The 18,085-nt window shown below is 47.1% G+C and overlaps 2 protein-coding genes across 4 annotated transcripts in view; one reads left to right on the top strand and one right to left on the bottom strand.

Moving 5' to 3' along the window:
* The window catches only part of SAP30BP (SAP30 binding protein), a 29,837-nt gene extending 24,879 nt beyond the window's left edge, over window positions 1–4,958 (bottom strand). The window contains exons 1-3 of one of the 2 annotated variants that reach the window (XM_050319205.1): window positions 4,823–4,958; window positions 4,533–4,642; window positions 1,594–1,641 (exon numbers count right to left, since the gene is read on the bottom strand). In XM_050319205.1, the coding sequence (XP_050175162.1) occupies window positions 1,594–1,641; window positions 4,533–4,642; window positions 4,823–4,937 (273 nt within the window). In that variant the 5' untranslated portion in view covers window positions 4,938–4,958. The remainder of the gene's footprint in view (window positions 1–1,593; window positions 1,642–4,532; window positions 4,643–4,822) is intronic. The other variant, XM_050319206.1, reaches the window with a different exon arrangement.
* A 205-nt stretch (window positions 4,959–5,163) lies between these two features.
* The window catches only part of RECQL5 (RecQ like helicase 5), a 36,766-nt gene continuing 23,844 nt past the window's right edge, over window positions 5,164–18,085 (top strand). For both annotated transcript variants that reach the window (XM_050319181.1, XM_050319180.1), the window contains exons 1-8: window positions 5,164–5,234; window positions 5,540–5,670; window positions 6,756–6,877; window positions 7,285–7,803; window positions 8,715–8,820; window positions 9,315–9,426; window positions 11,626–11,788; window positions 12,128–12,210. In XM_050319181.1, the coding sequence (XP_050175138.1) occupies window positions 5,550–5,670; window positions 6,756–6,877; window positions 7,285–7,803; window positions 8,715–8,820; window positions 9,315–9,426; window positions 11,626–11,788; window positions 12,128–12,210 (1,226 nt within the window). In that variant the 5' untranslated portion in view covers window positions 5,164–5,234; window positions 5,540–5,549. The remainder of the gene's footprint in view (window positions 5,235–5,539; window positions 5,671–6,755; window positions 6,878–7,284; window positions 7,804–8,714; window positions 8,821–9,314; window positions 9,427–11,625; window positions 11,789–12,127; window positions 12,211–18,085) is intronic.

The raw sequence follows: 18,085 nt of genomic DNA, 5'->3' as shown, positions 1-18,085 counted from the left end.
CCCCCCAGTGTTTCTTTGCTTGCCCAGGGAAGCTGAAATGCTGCTCTGGGGCTGTGTGGAGCTCTCCTTCAGAGGCACAAAATGCACCTGGACAGCAGCACACACAACTCACTGAAACCAAGGGGCTTTTTAAAAAAGCCAACATGAAATGACTGCAAGACAATAAAGCAGCAGCCACCCAATTCAGTGGTAAGATTTCTGTAATGCATCATCACTCAGACAAGAATTACTGTAGTCCCAATTTCATTTCCTGTCCCTCTGTCAGATCCATTCTCCATTGCCCTGCAGTCCTACAGCACTTTTAGAGAAGAAATGAACACTCTACAGGGCCCTACAACAGAGGCTGTGGTGATGCACAGCAAATTTATCTTTTATAGAAAACCCGTATTTTAATTTCACAGCACACATTTGAATCCAGCAGTTTTTACAGAAATAAATGTTTACAACGGCCAAAAACGTTGAAGTAGAAAAAGGATAAAAGTGAGAGATTACCTTTTCCTCTCTTCCAAAAAAAAAAAAAAAAAGTATTTTTCTTGCCACAGAAAAGGAAACAATACATTCCATTTCCAATGGATGCCAGAGGCATTGCTGATATTTCACACACTGAGACTTCACCAGCTGCAGTGCAGCTGCCAAGATTTTCAACTGTGTATCACTATAAACCCCTAAAAATATTGTGGAACCTGGAAGAAGGTGCTGCTATAAAACTAATTCAAGCAGAACAGCTAAACCCATTCACTTGCCTTCATTTTACCCTATCAAAGCTCTGTGGTAAATCAAATGTTCTACAGAATTTCGCTTTGCAGCACAGGCTTTTGCAGCAGAGTTTACAGACTGTCTGCATCCTTGAGGAAGCTGCTGGATAAAATAAATGCCCTTGCAATTGTTAATCACTCAGTATCCCACAAAAATGCTTGCACTGAGCTTAGCATAAAAATTTAAGCACTCTACGAAGTTTCAAATGGATTTGGTCTTTTGTCTTCCAGCTTTTAGCCTGATCTATGTTCCTGTGTGCTGATAAAAAGCTGCTGCTCAGCAGAAACAAGGTGTAAACCCAAAGTAAAGATGACTTCAACTATTTTTGATAGCTATCACCTGGGGATATTAATTTTTTAAAATTTTAAATACAACCTTTACAAAACTGCTTCATTCAGAAGAACAGAGTTAAGGACAGGGACAACTAAATTGATTTTGACACATTTCATGACTTCTAACAGCATAAGATCAATTATTCATTAAGTTGTTCTAAATGAAATAGTCCCACTGAAACTGCTGGTAACAGATTCTGTACTGAATGCTGCACCTCCCTGATCACTGCAGAACAGCTGAGCTGCTGTCAGACAACCTACCTCACATCTAGTGCACAAGAGGGCTAAATTCACGAGTGCAGACTTGGATTGTGATCAGCCTGTTAACTACCTTTGGCAGAAGCCAGAACTAAAGTCAAAAAAAAACACCCCAAACATATTAAGGCTACAAAAGCAAAGTGTGGAACTATCTACAGATCACAAACAAACACCAAGCCATGCTGTTAAGACTTATTCCTCTCGTACTGAACTTCCCCCCCCACCACACCACCACACTTTCAAATACCTTTAGGTCACCAGCCTCAGGTTTTTCAGTCTCTGAATCGTCATCTTCCTACAAGACAAGAATTTACAGGATTAAGCTTAAAGAGCAGGCCTGGCAAGCAACTGCACTTACAGCAAAGGGCTCGTGTTCAGCAGCCCAGCAGAAGTCCAATTTCCAGGGAAGGAAGTTTCACCCCACCCACTCATGACCAGCACACAAGTCCTACAGTCAAAGGAAGAAGTGTTCGGTTGTTTTAGGGGGGTTTGTAGGCAAAAGCATCACTCAGTATCAGATGTCCCCTGCAAAACTCATGCAGCTCCAGAATGCTCAGAACTAGACAATAGGAAGCAACAGAACTGGGGGGAAAAAAGCATTTGTCATTTGGTAACTCTGGTCCCTTCCAGGTGGCAGATGGGCTTTTGGTGGTGTTCCAGTTCAGCAGTACCCACAGAAACAGCAGCATTTGCAAGACCTGTGATGCTCCCAAGCATCAGCAACACACACAGGACACAAGGCTGGCCTGCCACCAAACCACACATGCAGGCTTGGAGAGCACCAAGTTCCAAGGATTCAGTGAGGCAGCAGACTTCATCTTCCTGGTTAGTGTGGAGCTCCTGTGGCCTCGCTTGCAGATGGCACGAACCTCCACAGAAGGGAACCACTGGCAAACTGCAGTGTTTTAGGGAACAGACTCCCTTTTTTTTTATTTATTTCCAGCCAGAAATAAACCAAAGAACTGGGCAAATTTCTGCCCTGTGAGAGACTAAAACACTGAACACAGCCTCATGTGAAAAGCTACACCACGTGAGAAGAAAGCTCCGGGTTTGGGCCCCTGCTGTCCCACTGCCCTGGGAGCTCCCTCACTGGGGATCCTACAGGCACCCATCTTTCTACACAAATACATACTCAGGGTTCAAACCAAGTTTGAGGAGCAGAAATTGTTTTCCATGCTCAAACAACTCAGCAGAATGTTTTCTCCTCAAAGCTTTGCCACAGATTGCAACGTTGGCCCTAAAACAAGAACTTGGTGTGATAAGTGCAACTGAAAGAAAGAGTTTACAAGGAACTGCCCACCTCAGAGTGTCAGTACACAAGGAAGTTCTCCCAAGGCAGGTTAGAGACTGACCACACAATAATATCAGTAAGTTTTAATTGCCTGAGTTAAGATGTCTCTCCCACAGAAGTGAGATATCAAACTCCTTCCCTTCAGCTGCTCTTCAGCTTCTTTCTGAAAGATGCACATATGACAATAATTCAGTCTTAACTGTCAGAGTTTAATTACAGTGAGTCTGTAACTAGAAAAGAACTGCAGTACCAAGTAACTTGGTGTTTATCACAAGTGAGGTTTCTTTCCCCTCCACAGTCCCACCTATATTATACTGGTAAAAGTAATTTTCATCAAAGCAATAATGTGTTGAATGATTCATGCTGGGGACAGGTAACTGAAACAGCTCTCAAAAAACTCCTAACCTAGCAGAGGCTATCACTGCAACAACATTGCCAAACAAAGCAGCATCACTGAGAGCTGCCTTTGGAAAAAACTGAGGCTTTTCAGTCACTGCTCAGGTTGATAAAATAAGCACTGAGTTTAGATCAAAGCCCAACCTGAGTCCCACTCATCCTGCTTTCTAAAGACAACTCATGACCAATATGAGCACAGCAATGACAAGCAAGCTTTCAATTCTGCTCAGAGAATATTTAAGGCAAAACAACCCAGGCATTGCTCTTCTGCAACAAAGCTGGAGAGAGAGTACCCCGTGCAACCTGCAGTGTAACCACAATTCCACGGCTGACACCAGAGTGACTGATGCTTTGTCATCACTTGAACAGCAACTTGCACCTCCCAGATGATGGAACAGCTGTGACCTGCACTAAAAACTCTGTGTGTAGAACAATTACTCCACTTACAAGCCACTTTCAGTGCTCACTAAACACAGCTCACCACACCCAGGGCTTTCTCTGAGCTAAAGAGACCTCAGTGAAGGAGGGTCCACAAGTGCTGGATAGAAAAAGAAGAATCCCTAAAGCAGTGAAGAAGCTTCACTGCTCTGCTAAGCCAGATGCCAGGGGCAACAGAATAAAACTAAAAGCAAGAGCAAGAGACTGACAAATTTCCTGGCTGCTCCTGGGGCAAACAGAGGGCAGGAACAGGGAGTGTGTCCTCAGAGACTGATCTGACACACACAGAGCAGAGCTCAGGGAGAAAGGGTTGGAGTAACAGCCCTGTGGTTTTCTGCTACGTGGTAGAGGAAAGAACTAGAACAGAGACAAGGTAACACTTGCAATGGTAAGAAAAAGGTTGGTGGGAAAGAAAGCAGACAAACTTCCCCCTTTCCCCCCCCAGACTTATTGTTTCTCTCTCACAGACAGAGGACAGAACTACAGATCCTTTTGCGTGTTGCAGCTGCACCCCCAGGCTGTGAGAGCACGCCCTGGCTCACCACACATCAGTCATCTCAGTGTTCAGGTGATGCCAGACACCTGCCATGCACCTGAGACAGACAAAAGCCACTCACAGGGACACAGGACACTGTCACACCAAGGTAGCCTGATGCAGTGAGTTATGCACAAAAGAATAGCTTAAAACACCACAGAACTTTATTCTTTTAAATCCACCAGCTGACAGTGGGGTCCTCTTGCAAGGTTCTCTCACGTGTCAACTGTGCTGAAGGAACAATTTCCATTTGGTGGGGCTGGAAGAGCCTTTTTCCCACAAAAGAGTCAAACGACACCAACAGAGTCACGAGCAACACGAGCTGTGCCAAACTGCTGAGGGGCTCCAGGGTAAATGCTCTGCACTTGAAAACAACGTGAACAGGAGCATTTGGAAAGTGCTGAAACCCACACCAGGAGTCACATATCCCAAGCTCCATCACAGGTCGCTACTCGGGGGCTTTTTTATTTCTGGAGAGAAAGAAAAGCCTCTGCAACGTGTGCGAGGGGTCACGGGAGGTACTTACTGACTGCCTGCTGTTCTCATCGTCCTCCTCTTCGTAGCCTTCCTCGTCCCCATCCACGCGGGTAAAGTCGTCTTCTCCGTACCCAACCGAGACCAGGCCTCCTTTCTCTCCTGAAGAAGAAGAAGAGAAAAGGTAAATCACGAGGTGAAAGGGGAGGTGGCGGCGAGCGGGGCCTTCCTCCCCTCCACAATGGAGAAGGCGCCGGGCTGGGGCGGGCCGCGCGTGGGGGGAACCCCGGACGCCTCGGCCCCCGACCTGCCCCGGGCCCTCTGCCCGCTGCCCGCCCTCACCCGCGGGCGCTCCCCCGTCGCTCCCCGCCGTGCCGGCCTCGCTGTCCGACTCCGGGTCCGAGTCCTCGGCGTAAACCGCGAGCGAGGACAGGACGCTGCGCTTCGCCGCCGCCATCTTCCGCCCCGCCCGCGGGCGCGCTTCCGGCGCGCCGCGATGACGCAAAGGGCGGTCGCCATGGCAACACCGCCCTTCTTCCGCCCTCACCGGGCTCGGAGGGCACCGGGAGGGCCCCGCGACCACGGGCAGGGGGAGAAACCACTCACCGAGGCGGGGCGAGGGCTTTGGGGGAGGGAGAGGGGGGATAAAAGGAGCGCGGGCTGGTTGTTGTGGGTGCGGGCCTTTTAAGAGAAGTTCGTGACGTCATCTGGTGGCGCCGCGACAGCACCTGCCGGGTCCTGGGCGAGTGTGAGGGTGCGGAGCGGGGGAGGGACAGGGCGGGGGGAAGGGACAGGGAGGGAAGGGCACAGCCCCAGGGAAGGGCAGGGATGGGAAGAACCTGCGGGTTTGGGGGGCAGCGACTCCCCCTGCTCTGCTGTGCCCGCCCCGTGGGGACCCAGAGCGAACCACACTGGGGTCCCCTGCGATGAGGGTGAGCAACCCTGGGAGGCCCCAGCGGAGGGGGGAGCGCGGCAGGGCCGCCCTGGGGGAGGCGGTGGGACAGCGGAGGGGCAGAGGAGGGCGGCAGCGCTCGGGACGAGCTCTGGTTCCTCTCGCAGCGTCCCCAGGATGAGCAGGGAGGTGCCCCCGGGCCTGGAGGGCAGGGTGAGGAAAACGCTGCGGAAGGTCTTCGGCTTCGAGTCCTTCAAGACTCCCCTGCAGGAAAGCGCGACTATGACCGTGGCGAGAGGTGAGGCCCGGCACCGGAGAGGTGTGGAACGCGGCTGCTTGTCCTTCTTCCCGCGGGGGTGGCACTGCAGGAGCTGCGGTTGTGCCTGTTGTGAGGACACACCTCTAAGCAGGATCGCCCTCCAAGCCCTCCTTTGCTCTGATGTGGTTTTGGTGGCACAGGAGCACGAGCACGTGCTGTGCACAAGCTCTGCCTCTTCTCCTTTCATTCATTTCTTAGCACCACTGTTGCATCACCAGGAAATAGGAAATGTTAAGATGCACCTGCCAGCGTGTTCATGGTCAGATGAGGTCAAAACATTTATACCTTTTCAGAGTAAAAGTGCCCTCGTGTTAGAGACAGTACCAGTAGGAGACTTGATGCCCTGGCACGGTTTGATCTCTGTTCTCTGAATCAGGGGGCCATTGTCAGAAATGTGGTTGTGCTGGTGTTAATGTTAACACCCTGCTGGGGGTGGGACAGGCAGCTCACACAGACAAAGCTGTCAGCTCCCCCTGCTGCTCTCACAGTGTGAATCAGAGCAGTGCCCAGCTCAGGGTATGATTACAGTTTTCACTGGTCACTACTTGCTGTCCACAGCAGAGCAGCCAACAGCAGGGTTCTGTGTGCAGGGTGTCCCTGCCTGTTAACGTGGTGTCACTGGCACCTCCCTGCCTTCAGGTGGGTGCTGGTCAGTGCAGTGACAGCCACTCACTGTGTGATATTATCTGTGTGGTTGAGATTTCCAAACCCTATTTTGGTCCCTATGAGGGACCTTCCTGGGATAACCTTTAAGAGGATTTGTAAAGGTCTGTCATGGGGCTGGTAATCTGGTAAGTGGAGGTCTGTAAAAATGAATGGAAGCAGCTCCTCTGAAAGAGACTTAGCACAAATAACTTACTTAACTTCTCTTTGTCTTGGTTTCTGTGTAACTTCAGGCACTTCTGTACAGCTGTTTCTAAATGCTTACAAAGCAATCAGAGATTCTTTGAAGGGGAAGCATTGCAGGCATGCACTACACTACAAACCTTCTTATCCACTCTGAGCCCTGGGAACTCCCCACCACTCACCCAGCAGCCTTGAGCTTTCTCCTGTTGTTTTTGCAGGTGAGAAGGATGTCTTTGTGTGCATGCCCACAGGGGCAGGGAAATCCCTGTGCTACCAGCTTCCTGCAGTGCTGGCAGTGGGCATCACCATCGTCATCTCACCTCTGATTGCACTGATTCAGGTAACTGTCTCCTGTTAGCTGTGGAAAAGCAGCCAGGGAAGGGGGTCGGGAGACTCTGGAAGCACGGCTGCCTCTTGTCTTTCTGCCCTTGAGTCTGTCTTGACCTGCCTCTGGATGCTCTTGATGTCTCAGTGTGTTTTCCTTACCCTGGTGAGGAGAGCAGAGTATCTCTGGCATGATGCTTTGCAGTTCTCTAAAAGAATGGGATTTTTCTTTAATAATAACCTGGTTGCTTTTATAACTGAGCCTCCCTCCCTTTTCTCCTGTCTTGTCACCTCCTGGGTGTTAGACAGAGGCAGCAAAGCAGAGTAACTCAAACAGACCAAAAGATGGATCTTTCTTGGTGCTGGTGTCTTTCTTTATTTCCACTTGCTTTCCATTTAGTTTGAGTTTTGTATTTGCTCCAGGATCAAGTGGATCACCTGCTGGCTCTGAAGATCAAAGCCTGCTCTCTGAACTCCAAGCTGTCTGCCCAGGAGAGGAAAACCATCCTGGCTGACCTAGCAAGCGAGAAGCCCCAAGTAAAGCTCCTGTACATCACCCCAGAGATGGCAGCTGCCTCTTCCTTCCAGCCAACACTGAACTCTCTGGTGTCCAGGAACCTGCTGTCCTACCTGATCATAGATGAGGCTCACTGTGTGTCCCAGTGGGGACACGATTTCCGCCCCGACTACCTGCGCCTGGGCGCTCTGCGCACCCGCATCCCCGGCACCCCGTGCGTCGCCCTGACTGCCACTGCCACCAGGCAGGTCCAGGAGGACATCGTGGCAGCTCTCAAGCTAAAGGAGCCACTTTCCACCTTTAAGACTCCTTGCTTCAGGTCCAACCTGTTCTATGATGTGCAGTTCAAGGAGCTCTTGGCTGATCCCTACGCCAACTTGAAGGATTTCTGTCTGAAGGCCCTTGGAGTGAAGGACACCACTGGGGTAGGTTTTACCTTCAGGGAAGGAGGCCAAACTGGACAAAATCTGTCTTAATGGTCACTGATATTCCAGTGCTTAGTATAGCCCTGCCAGGTCTGTGGCAGGGAAGGAGGAAAGTGATAATGTATATTTTCTAAGTCCTCTGAAAGTGATCACATATGTTTTTTAGTTCCTCTAAAACGGGTAGAATTGTATTCCTTTCTGAGGTGAGAAATCATGTTCTCCAAAGCAACATCCAGGAAACAGGCCACTGAGCACCCTTCAGATAGCCTGGAGAGGACAGCAGACACAGGGCAGCCAAAGAGAGGATCAGCACTAACAGGGAGGGGGTGTCACATATGCAGACAGCATTAATGTGATAAAATTAAATAAATTAATTAATTTTAAAAATTAACCAGGAAGAATTTCTTCACAGCAAAGGTTGTCAGGCACTGGAATGGACTGTCCAGGGAAGTGGTGGAGTCACCATCACTGGAGGTACCAAAGAAATGACTGGACATGGCACTCAGAGCTCTGGTCTAGTTGATAAGGTGGTAATCAGTCAAAGGTTGGACTCGAGGATCTTGGAGCTCTTCTCCAACCTAAATGATTGTGTGATTCTGAGTCCTCAGAAAGGGTTTGCTCTAAATGAACATTAATTAGGAACATGGGATGAGCATTTCTACCTTGGTTCATCACATCCTGGGTGATCACTGTATGTTTGCTCGTGCTCTGCTCTTCCACTGGGGTGAGGGGGAACAGGAGCATTTGAATTTCATGTGTTGAATTTCCTGCTCCAATTCCCAAAATAGCAGCTCAGCTGTAACCTCTGCACCTGAGTGCACTTGTACGGCAGAGTGAGACGCTCCTTGCCTGGGCCTGTATCTGCAGCTTTGTTGATTGGCCTCAGACAGTGCCATGGGCTTTGTTTGCAGGTGTACTCGGGCTGTGGCATCGTGTACTGCAGGATGAGGGATGTGTGTGACCAGCTGGCCATCGAACTGAGCTACCGAGGGCTGAAAGCCAAGGCCTATCATGCAGGTACTGCTGCCTCTCAGGAGTTGGTGCCACTGAGCTGTGCCACCTACAAGGCCTGGGCTGGGGCTGCCTAGAAAAGAGCTTTCTAGGCATGGTCTGCACTGTGGCTGATGCTCACATGTCAGGTCTGTGAGATAAGTGCGAGGCTGTCACCAGAATGGCATTCTCTTCTCCCCACAACTGTTGGATCTCACATGGCCTAAATATAACAACTGCTTTTATCCCAGGGGGAGAGCTAAGTTTTTCTCTTTGGAATAGAAACAGCTGCTGCTGACTTCTGCTTGCTCACAGGCCAGGCCAGTTTAAACATGGACAGAAAGAAGTGTGTACGTCAGTCAGTTTTAGTGAGGGGATTGATTTGCAGGGAGGGAATGGAGGAGGAGAAAATCCTCTTTTCTTTCTGTTTGTTTTTGTTTTGGGACGTTTTGTTTGTTTGTTTGGGTTTTTGTTTTATTTTGTGGGGTTTGTGTTGTTGATTCCTTCTCTCTCTTTCCCAGGACTCAAGCCAGCTGACAGGACTTCCATCCAGAATGAATGGATGGAGGAGAAGATCCCTGTTATTGTTGCAACCATCAGCTTTGGAATGGGAGTCGACAAAGCAAATGTCAGGTGTGTGAGGCTGAGTGTTGGGCACCACCAGAGACTGAAACCTGAGCAGTGGGAGAAGAAAACTCTGTCTCTCTGTTACCTGATACACCTGACTCAAATGCCCGAGGAACACTTGATAAAACCCACAAAACCAGAGCTGGGAGTTTTTTTAGCTAAGAAGCAGCAAAAACAAACCTGGAAGGGCTTTGTGAAGAAATTAAACACAAGGCAGCAGAGCTCCTCCTTGCCAGTCATCCCCAAAATTAAGAAAATTGGAGGAATATTTGTTTTCTGCCACACCCCCCAAAGGTTTTAGAGAGAGCCATCTGCAGGCACTCACAGCTGCCTCTTTCACTTCCCTCAGTGAAACAGTTGCCGTTAAAGAGCAGTGGGAAGAAAATCTGCACCTAAAATAATTCATGCACCCTCTACTAAAGTAGACACAGCCAGCCTTTTTTTGGAGATCTCTCTCCTTACAACGCAAGAGGAAAAAATAGCAGTTCAAAAATGGCAATAACCATGTAAAAATACAGCCCTAGTCCAAGGACAGAACTTTGCACATGGTTTCAATTCCTGCTCCTCTGGGATTGCTGTCACCATAAGGGCTCTGTGTTCCTGCCCTGCAGTGTAGCTGTGCTGAGTGAGTATTGGGATCACTTCGTGGAGGGATAATTCAGGTGCAGCTCAGACAACACCCACAACAGACCTGATCTTTACTCTCAAATCCACATAAAGCAGTTTCTCTGAACTCTGTGGGAGAGGGGCAGGACATCACTGAGACAATCCCGTCAGTTGACAACTGTGCCATCCCTCTGTGTCACTGCTGTCAGGAAACAGTGACAGACCACTTTACTCCTTATGCATATTACCCAACAGAGAAATGAGAAGTCTCCTAGGACAGCAGCACAGGTTAAGGACCTGCTGAAGCCACTCTGCCCTGTTCAGTGGTCATTAAAAAAAAGCAAAGAGTAACTGAAATGTGTAGGGCTGACTGAGAGTGAAATACAGCTGAAACACACTTGTAATCTGGTTGGTTTCCAAGGAATGGAGTTAAAATGACTTTTTGTAGGATTTTTTTTTAATAGTTTAAAGGACATTATACCAAAGCCTAGTTAACAAGGCACTGCTGCCTAGCCTCTGCTCTGTGCTGGCAGATATATGAGTATTTGTGCATATGTTCTCAAGTAAGATCAGGTTTGACAACTTCTGGAGGTGACTCTTCTGGGCAAAAGGGAAAACAGAGGTGGTGTCTCTTTTGGATGGAATCTGCTTCTCTCTTCACTGTTAATTCAGTTTTGCTTGAGATTATTTATCAATTTCTTCAGTAAACTTCCTGATGGGCATTAGATGTGTGGGGCTCTGATGGTTCCTGCCTGGCCTGTTCCTGGGGTGTTTGTGTTTGAAGAAACATGTTTGCTTGCTTTTGTCATTTAATCTTCAGCTACACCCATATGCATCACACCTGCCCTTGGGACATGCTGGCTTTGAGGCAGACTGGTATTTAAAAAATTGGCAGTGTTACTGTTCAGTTAAAATCCTCTCAAAACAGGTATAAGCTGAATTGCTGAATAGTCAGGTACTGGCAGGTTTAAAGCAGTCTTGCAGTGGTGTGTTGAAAACCTTCCTTCAGAGATTACATAAAAGGTAGGAATGATTCTATAGTCATATTTGCTGGCTAGGAAGGGTGCCTTCATCTGCAAGTGAGCACAGTGAGACAGAGTTTCCCATGCAGACTTTAGCAAAGAAGTTTCTTTTGAAGATCAAATATTTGAAAATGTGTTTTGTAACGGTGAAATTGTGTTCCACAAAAAAAAAAAAACAAAAAACCAAAAACAGCTTTTTAATTAATGCTGTGTTTTATGGTAAAATCTCCCAAACTCCTTAATCCAGTGTGTTTATTCTCAGTCTTCATAGCTGTACAGTTGTTTGCACATTTGGGATATTCATGTGCTCGTTCTTTTCCATCCATTTGGAATGACATCCTCCTCACCTGTTGTCCAGGTGCTTTTTTTTTTCTTCCTTACAGCTCTGCTGTTTTCCCTCTGCGTTAAGAGGACTTAAACTCCTGTGTGCAAAATCCCTTGCTGTGCTCAATCCTCTCTGTCTTTTATGCTTTTGCTGCCCTACTTTTCACTGCTGTTGATGTCCCCAAACACCACAGACGTGTGAAATGCTCTTGAGAAACCTGCAGCCTTGTGTTTCCTCTGTTATCACGTGCAGGTTTGTTGCCCACTGGAATATTGCCAAGTCGATGGCTGGGTATTACCAAGAGTCTGGCAGAGCTGGGAGGGATGGGAAGCCATCCTGCTGCCGCCTCTATTACTCAAGGAATGACCGGGATCAAGTCAGCTTCCTGATTAAGAAGGAGCTCTCCAACATCCAGGTGAGAGCTGCAGAAGAGGATCCACTTGCCTTTGCTCTGGTCTGGTTTCCCTGCAGTAACCCCTGAATAATCCAAGATGAAATGAGGTTTTCTGGGTCTAGAGCTGTCTGGAGCCCTGTTTCAAGGGATAGCAGAAAGGAGTGAAGCAGGAAGGGAAAGAGCTGCCAGACCCAGTTCTGTATGAGATGTGGGTGAGCAGAAGTGTGGAGCAGAGACAGGGAGGTGTCTGTACCTGTTTGCCATATTGATCAGAAGGGTGGGATTTGGTCATTGCTACAGTTACTTTACCTGTTTATGTTTCAATTGAAGACTATAGTTCCTGTCCCCATCTACTTTCAGGAAAAAAAAGGCACCTTGAAAGAATCTGACAAAGCTGCTATGACAGCTTTTGATGCCATTGTGAACTTCTGCGAGGAGCTGGGGTGAGTGCACTTCTTTCAGACACTAATGTTGATGTTGGGGAAACCATGCCCTGTCCCTGCCAGGGAACTGTTATGGTTGAGATTGAGCCTGCATGTCCAGGAAAAAAAAATACTGAATTAATTGCTTGATATTTTGCTGTCTGGGCTGAGGAAGGTGTCCCTGAGAGTTCTCTCATCACTCCCACCTCTGAGTTAAGTGAGATGTTGGTCTTGGAGCCTCACCAAGTGGCATGGGGATGTTAAACTATAACTCCTCTGGTGATGTATTTGACAATGTTCTAACTGTGATGATGGGTTGACTTAGTTGCATTTGCTTTTGTTTTGACTCTCTCCTCCTTCACTATATCACCTCTTTCCTAAGGGGACAAACAGACAGCCTAATCAGCATGGAATGGAAGCATTTAGATTTAATGTTTCTATAAATCTCAGGGGCTCTACCCTGATACTAGGTGTCTGTGATTCTCATTGACCTTACAAGGTGCTTAGAATGTTTCAAAAACAGGCTTAAATTATGGATGTGCCCAATCTAAATGCAGACCAGCAACCACAACATGCATTGTTCAGGTTTAGTTCATGCCTTGTAAGCTGTAATTGTACTAATTGCTGTTCTGTGCTGGATAAGACATCAAAGCTGTAATTTTGCCAGGAAGAGAGCAGTGTGTGTTCACTAACTGGAAATGGTCTTCATGTGTCTTGCTTACAAGTTCTGCACTTCATTTCACTTTTCACACCTGAGTCTAGGACAACTTTTTCAGTGTGAATGGAACGTGCTTCTTTGATGATGCCTCCCTGAATGTGTTGTCAGGTTTGTCTTTGTTGTCATGCTTGGTAAATAAATCCTGTTTTTTATGGGATAGTCTTTCTTGTACTGAAATAGAACACAACTGAAATATGTCCTGGGTTACTTGAAGGAGCGTTTCTTTGCCTAAAGTTGAGGTGATGCTGTGAAGTAACTTCTAGGAGGCTTCTTGCTCTAAGAATTTGATCCACTTGGCTGAGCAGGTCTGCTCCTTCTGCTGTGTTACCAGCTCACAGCGAGTGGTCAGAGGGCTGTTTGTGTCTGGGGTTTGTATAATCATAGAATGGTTTGGGTTGGAAGGGACCTTAAAGACCACCCAGTTCCACCCACCTTTCACTAGCCCAGGTTGCTCCAAGCCTCATCCAACCTGGCCTTGAACACTTCTAGGGTTGGGACATCCACAGCATCTGTGGACAACCCGTGCCAGTGCCTCAGAATAATAATCTGAGTATCACTGACCTAATTAGAAATCACATCTCCCGTACTTTTTCTTCCCACCCCCAGCTTGGCCCATTCTTCCTGCTGTAGAACATGCCATGTGCATCCCAGAGGCACATATTGCATCACCACTGACTGCCTTCCCTGCTCACAACTCTGCAGGACACCGAGGTGATACGGAAAGAAACGCCACATTGCATTTCTTTTTTACATATTGAATTAATACAGTTCTATTTGCCATCCAAACAGTGAAAGCAAACCTTAAACTCTGCCCTTGCAAGGTTACAAATAAGAACAAATAAAGACAGATTGTGCACTGGCAAGCCAGTTTTTGCATGATATATTTAGGGTATTGTCTGGGTATGACAGGAGAACAATGGTATAAGCTGCTTTTCAAGAGTGGGTTTAGGCAAAGATTTCAGTGCTCGGAGTTTCCTATTGCTCTTTTGCAAGGTGAAAAAAACCAAACCATGTAGCTGCAGCAGCAGAAGACATCTGTATCAGTTTTAGGGGGGAGCCACCTCTAACTGGTGGTTTTGCTTGAGAGGTGTAAATCAGATGGAGGTGAGTTGATTTTGGTATTTGGCAGTTCCTGAGCACAGACAGCCCGATGTACTGAGTTTGCTGTGGACCTGCAGAACGACTTGTAGGCATCGAGGCATTGCTCTTGATGCAGGAAAGTTGCATGGGGAGAAATAATCACCCAGGGAGAGAAGATGAGGAAGCTCTCTGTGAACAACTCAGTCAGGTTGTAGCTGGGCTGACTCTTGCCCCACGTACCACGTCTTTACGTCACTGTCCGTGTGCCACCCTGCTTGTGCCTTGAGGATGTGCAGCACCCAAAAATAGCAGCAAATAAAATGAGAGCAATAAAAACAAGGCAGAAGATGCCAATCACCACCAGCCCTCCAAGAGCCCAGTCACTTGCTGTAATCCGTGTCTTTAGGTCTTCCAGAACTGAGGATGCCTCTTGTGCTGGTGACATGCTGGTTTCCACCCTGCTGGGGGTAGACAAAGAACAATGTCAGGTGTTGGTGAATCCTCTCTGTGCTCTGAGCACAGTCCCAAAACCAGTACAGGTATGAATGCTGTCTGTGCCTACAGCATCCCCCTTCCCAAAGGAGAAACAGAAATAGGAGCATAAAGCAGAAGAAATACAGCTGAGGCCAGTTTCACTATCAGATCTGCCGAGATGTAAAGAGGAAAAGCTTCTGGCTCTGCAAGATTCTGGCAGCTGGGATTTATTTTAGCCATAGTTAATCAATATTTGAAATAATACAGTGTCTCTCCAGCATGTTCAGTATGAACCCTTCATCTCTGTTAGCTGCACAGCCTTATACATGAAAGACAAGTATTCAGTGGGACAAATTCCTTGATACCATTAGAAAGATCTCTAAAATAGAGTTGGGGACTGAAACTCTGAGAACACACTGGAGATTAAATGAAGACTTATTTACAAACAAACAAGCAAAAAAAAAAATCCACCCACCAACAATAAGCAAAGATCATGTACAACTTGTTGCTTTCATAAGGCTTAGAGTAGTCTAATTATGTTAAAAAGGGAGTCCTGCTAATGGAGTTTGCTTTAGTAATGCTTTCTGTTACTTTGCAATAGAAGTTCTCCTTCCAAGAAGTACTTAGGTCCAGTAATAATTTAAACTGGGATCTCAGTGGGTTCTACACACTTGCTCTTTCACTGATACTTTGCATAATGCCTCTGCTGTCAGCCCTCTAAAGAACATCCAGCATCTCTTTGTGAGCATCTTGTGGTTTTACTGAAGGTTCCTTGTTTCTCAAGGGTAAAAGGGTGGAATATTTCTCACACTTTCTTGCAAATACGACTATGCAAATGTAATACAGGAAGAGATCTTTGTTATTTTTGAAAATTTGCTTGACTTGCTGCCCCTTATATATCCTGAATGCTGTAAGGAAAAGGATTAGTCCTGTAAAGCATGTCTCATCCTCAGCAGGTCAGATTTGACTAGAAGCACAAGCTCATACTTGCTGAAGGTTTTGTTTCTTTTTCATCAGCCAAATATATTCAGTTCATGGTTTGTTCTCTGGACTGATGGCAGATCACCATGCTCAGTCTCCGACCAGCAGGCACACAGGACAGGAAAGCTGTTCTGGATGGCTTCCTTCACCTCCAGAAATACTGGTTCTGTAGACCCAAAGGCAGGAACCCTGTGGGACTGCACACCCCATGAAGTTCCTCTCTTGCTAAGCACACTTAACCTCCTGAAATAGGAGAGCTGTATGAGATTTTATAAATACCTGAAGTGTTGTGTTTGTAGAAGGTATTTCTTCTGTTGCCTCCTCTGCACCCTTCCAAGAGATCCTGGCCTGTGGTGAGAGACCCCTTACTGTGCCTTGAGACTTTCAGAGATAGCCTGGAAGTTACCTTGGTGCTGCAGTAAATGATTAACAGCTGATTTTCCTGCAAAGGTGTGGCTAATATAATCAAATCAAAGACTTTGAGCCTAAATAAAAAGTCCTAATTCACCTGTTGCTCAGCCATTTCTTCCTCTCCATTACTTTATCCCTTCCTCTACACCTGTTGCAGTGATTGTAAAGGCCCACTATGTCCTGTCTGGACAGGATGTGGTGGAGAGGAAGGCTGTGTTTCCTGGATCCTGACTGGATCTGTATTGGAAGCTCCTTTTAGGAGATTCCCAGCCCTGAAGTGAGACTGAGCAAGACTGCCCTGCAGTCCAAAATCCGTTGTGACAGTTCACAGAAATAAACCTGTTACAGAGCATTGCACGGCTGTTAACTGCAATAAAACTGCCTCCCTATTGCTTCCCTGACTGAAGAAGACCCGAGGGATGGTTCTAGAGAGAGGTGGGAGGGGAGAAGGAGGAGTGTGGTGTGAGAGAACTGCATGTGTGTAAAAGGCGGCTTATTTTTCACAAGCCAAGCAAATCACTTTGAAAGCAGAGGGATAATGTTACAGAACAGAAGCTATTCCATGGAGTCATCATTAGACCTTCAACCACTGCTGCTGGAGGGGCTTGGCCTTGCTGGCTCTTTGAGGTTTCTCAGGGAAGGAAACTACTTCAACACTTATGTCATCAGGACTGAAGTAACGGTGTTCCCTTGCAGTTCCTTCCAGGCTCACTCAGGCTTTCACAACATGTGCAGGAGTTGCTGGGTCTGAAGCAGTCTCTCCTTGGTCTGTGCTTTTCTGAATCTCCCTCTGTATTTTGAAACAGAGGATCCATCCTCCCTAGTGCTCCCTACAGGTCCCTATGTATGAGTATGGATTGAAGCCAGAGCCACAAAAGCTCTAGTGGGTGGTGAGTGGGGACTCAGGGACTGGCGTGTCTGTAGTTGGCAGAAGCTGAAGTGCTGCAGTAAATTGGGGACTTGCTGGGCTTCTTTCAGGCCACCCTGATAAGTTACATGCAAGAAAGCAGCAGACCCCACCCAGCCCAGATAAGCTATTGGCACGTCTAAATCCCAGCTGTAGGAATAGCCCAGCTGAGTGCAGTGGTACAAAAGGGCACAAAGCAGAACATTAGGCCTGTGAGGTCCAGACAAGTGTGTAGAAGTTGGTCCAGGGACTCCTCTAGATGGTGGCTACTCCTCTGCTCCTGAAAGCCACCTGAATCCTTTAAATAATTGCTTAATTTTCTCTCCTCCTCTTTGTTTTAACACTGCTGTGTTTATTCAGTTTCTAATTCAGGAACTTAAGGTGGCAGAGATAAGACAGGAGCCATTTCTCTTGTCCCCCTGCCTGGTATCTGTCAGTGGGTTTAACTTGTACCACCACTGGGAAACATGCATTTGTAGCTTTTCCTGTTGAGATAAGGCCTGGCAGCTTGTTCCCAGTGACAGCAACCTGTCAGTTGTTGGTATGTGTCCAGCCTGCTGAGCTTCCTCCTGACTTAGCACAGACTGGCTCCATGCTGCTCAAACAGTTCTCAATGGGATTCTGTTCATGTCTGTAGCTGGCACTGTCTAGCACCAGCTAGGAAAGAAAGTGAGCTCTGTTCATTCCCGGGTCTTGTGACTTAATTTAGATACAGAAACATCTGTTGAGTCCTGCAAAAGAGGTTCTGAGGCTGCCGATGCCACCTTGATTGCCACTTGTTTGTGAGTGAAATGAGCAGTGACATATCTGAGAGGTTGGTGTGAGGCACCTCTGAATTTTGATTAGGCTGAACTGATGCTGTGCTTGAGCTTTATTTTCCCCTAACGTGCTGGTTGGCAGTGCAAGCTTTGGGACAGCCTAATAAAGCCCAGTGCTTTGTTAGTCTGAGTGTAACTGTACATGCAGTAGCTCATCCCAGTGCAGTCTGCTGTTGGCAGTTGCCAAGTTGGGGCTCAACTATTTACTTCCTGAGGAGCATCCTCATCTTCTGCTGAAAAGCTTTTCCTTTTCATTAATTTAAAAGGAACACTGGTAGTTTGAGGAATTTTATTCTTCTTTTAATTCTTAGACAATTTTCTGTGTCACTGGCTGTAGATATATTCCAATGTGCAGCAGCACAAAAATGCCAAATACCCACATCTGGTTTGCTGACAAAAAATAAAGTTCTTAAACATAAGAAACTACTGACATAATGTGCTTTTTACCAATCTGAGCACAGGCATCAGAGAAAAGACATTTCTTTACAAAGCTTTCTTTATTTTTTT

This window comes from Myiozetetes cayanensis, unplaced genomic scaffold (genome assembly GCF_022539395.1).
Source record: "Myiozetetes cayanensis isolate MyiCay16 unplaced genomic scaffold, myiCay2020 scf22, whole genome shotgun sequence".
Lineage (NCBI taxonomy): Eukaryota > Metazoa > Chordata > Aves > Passeriformes > Tyrannidae > Myiozetetes > Myiozetetes cayanensis.
Note: the sequence above shows the minus strand (reverse complement) of the source record. Positions and strands in the feature narration are given on the sequence as shown.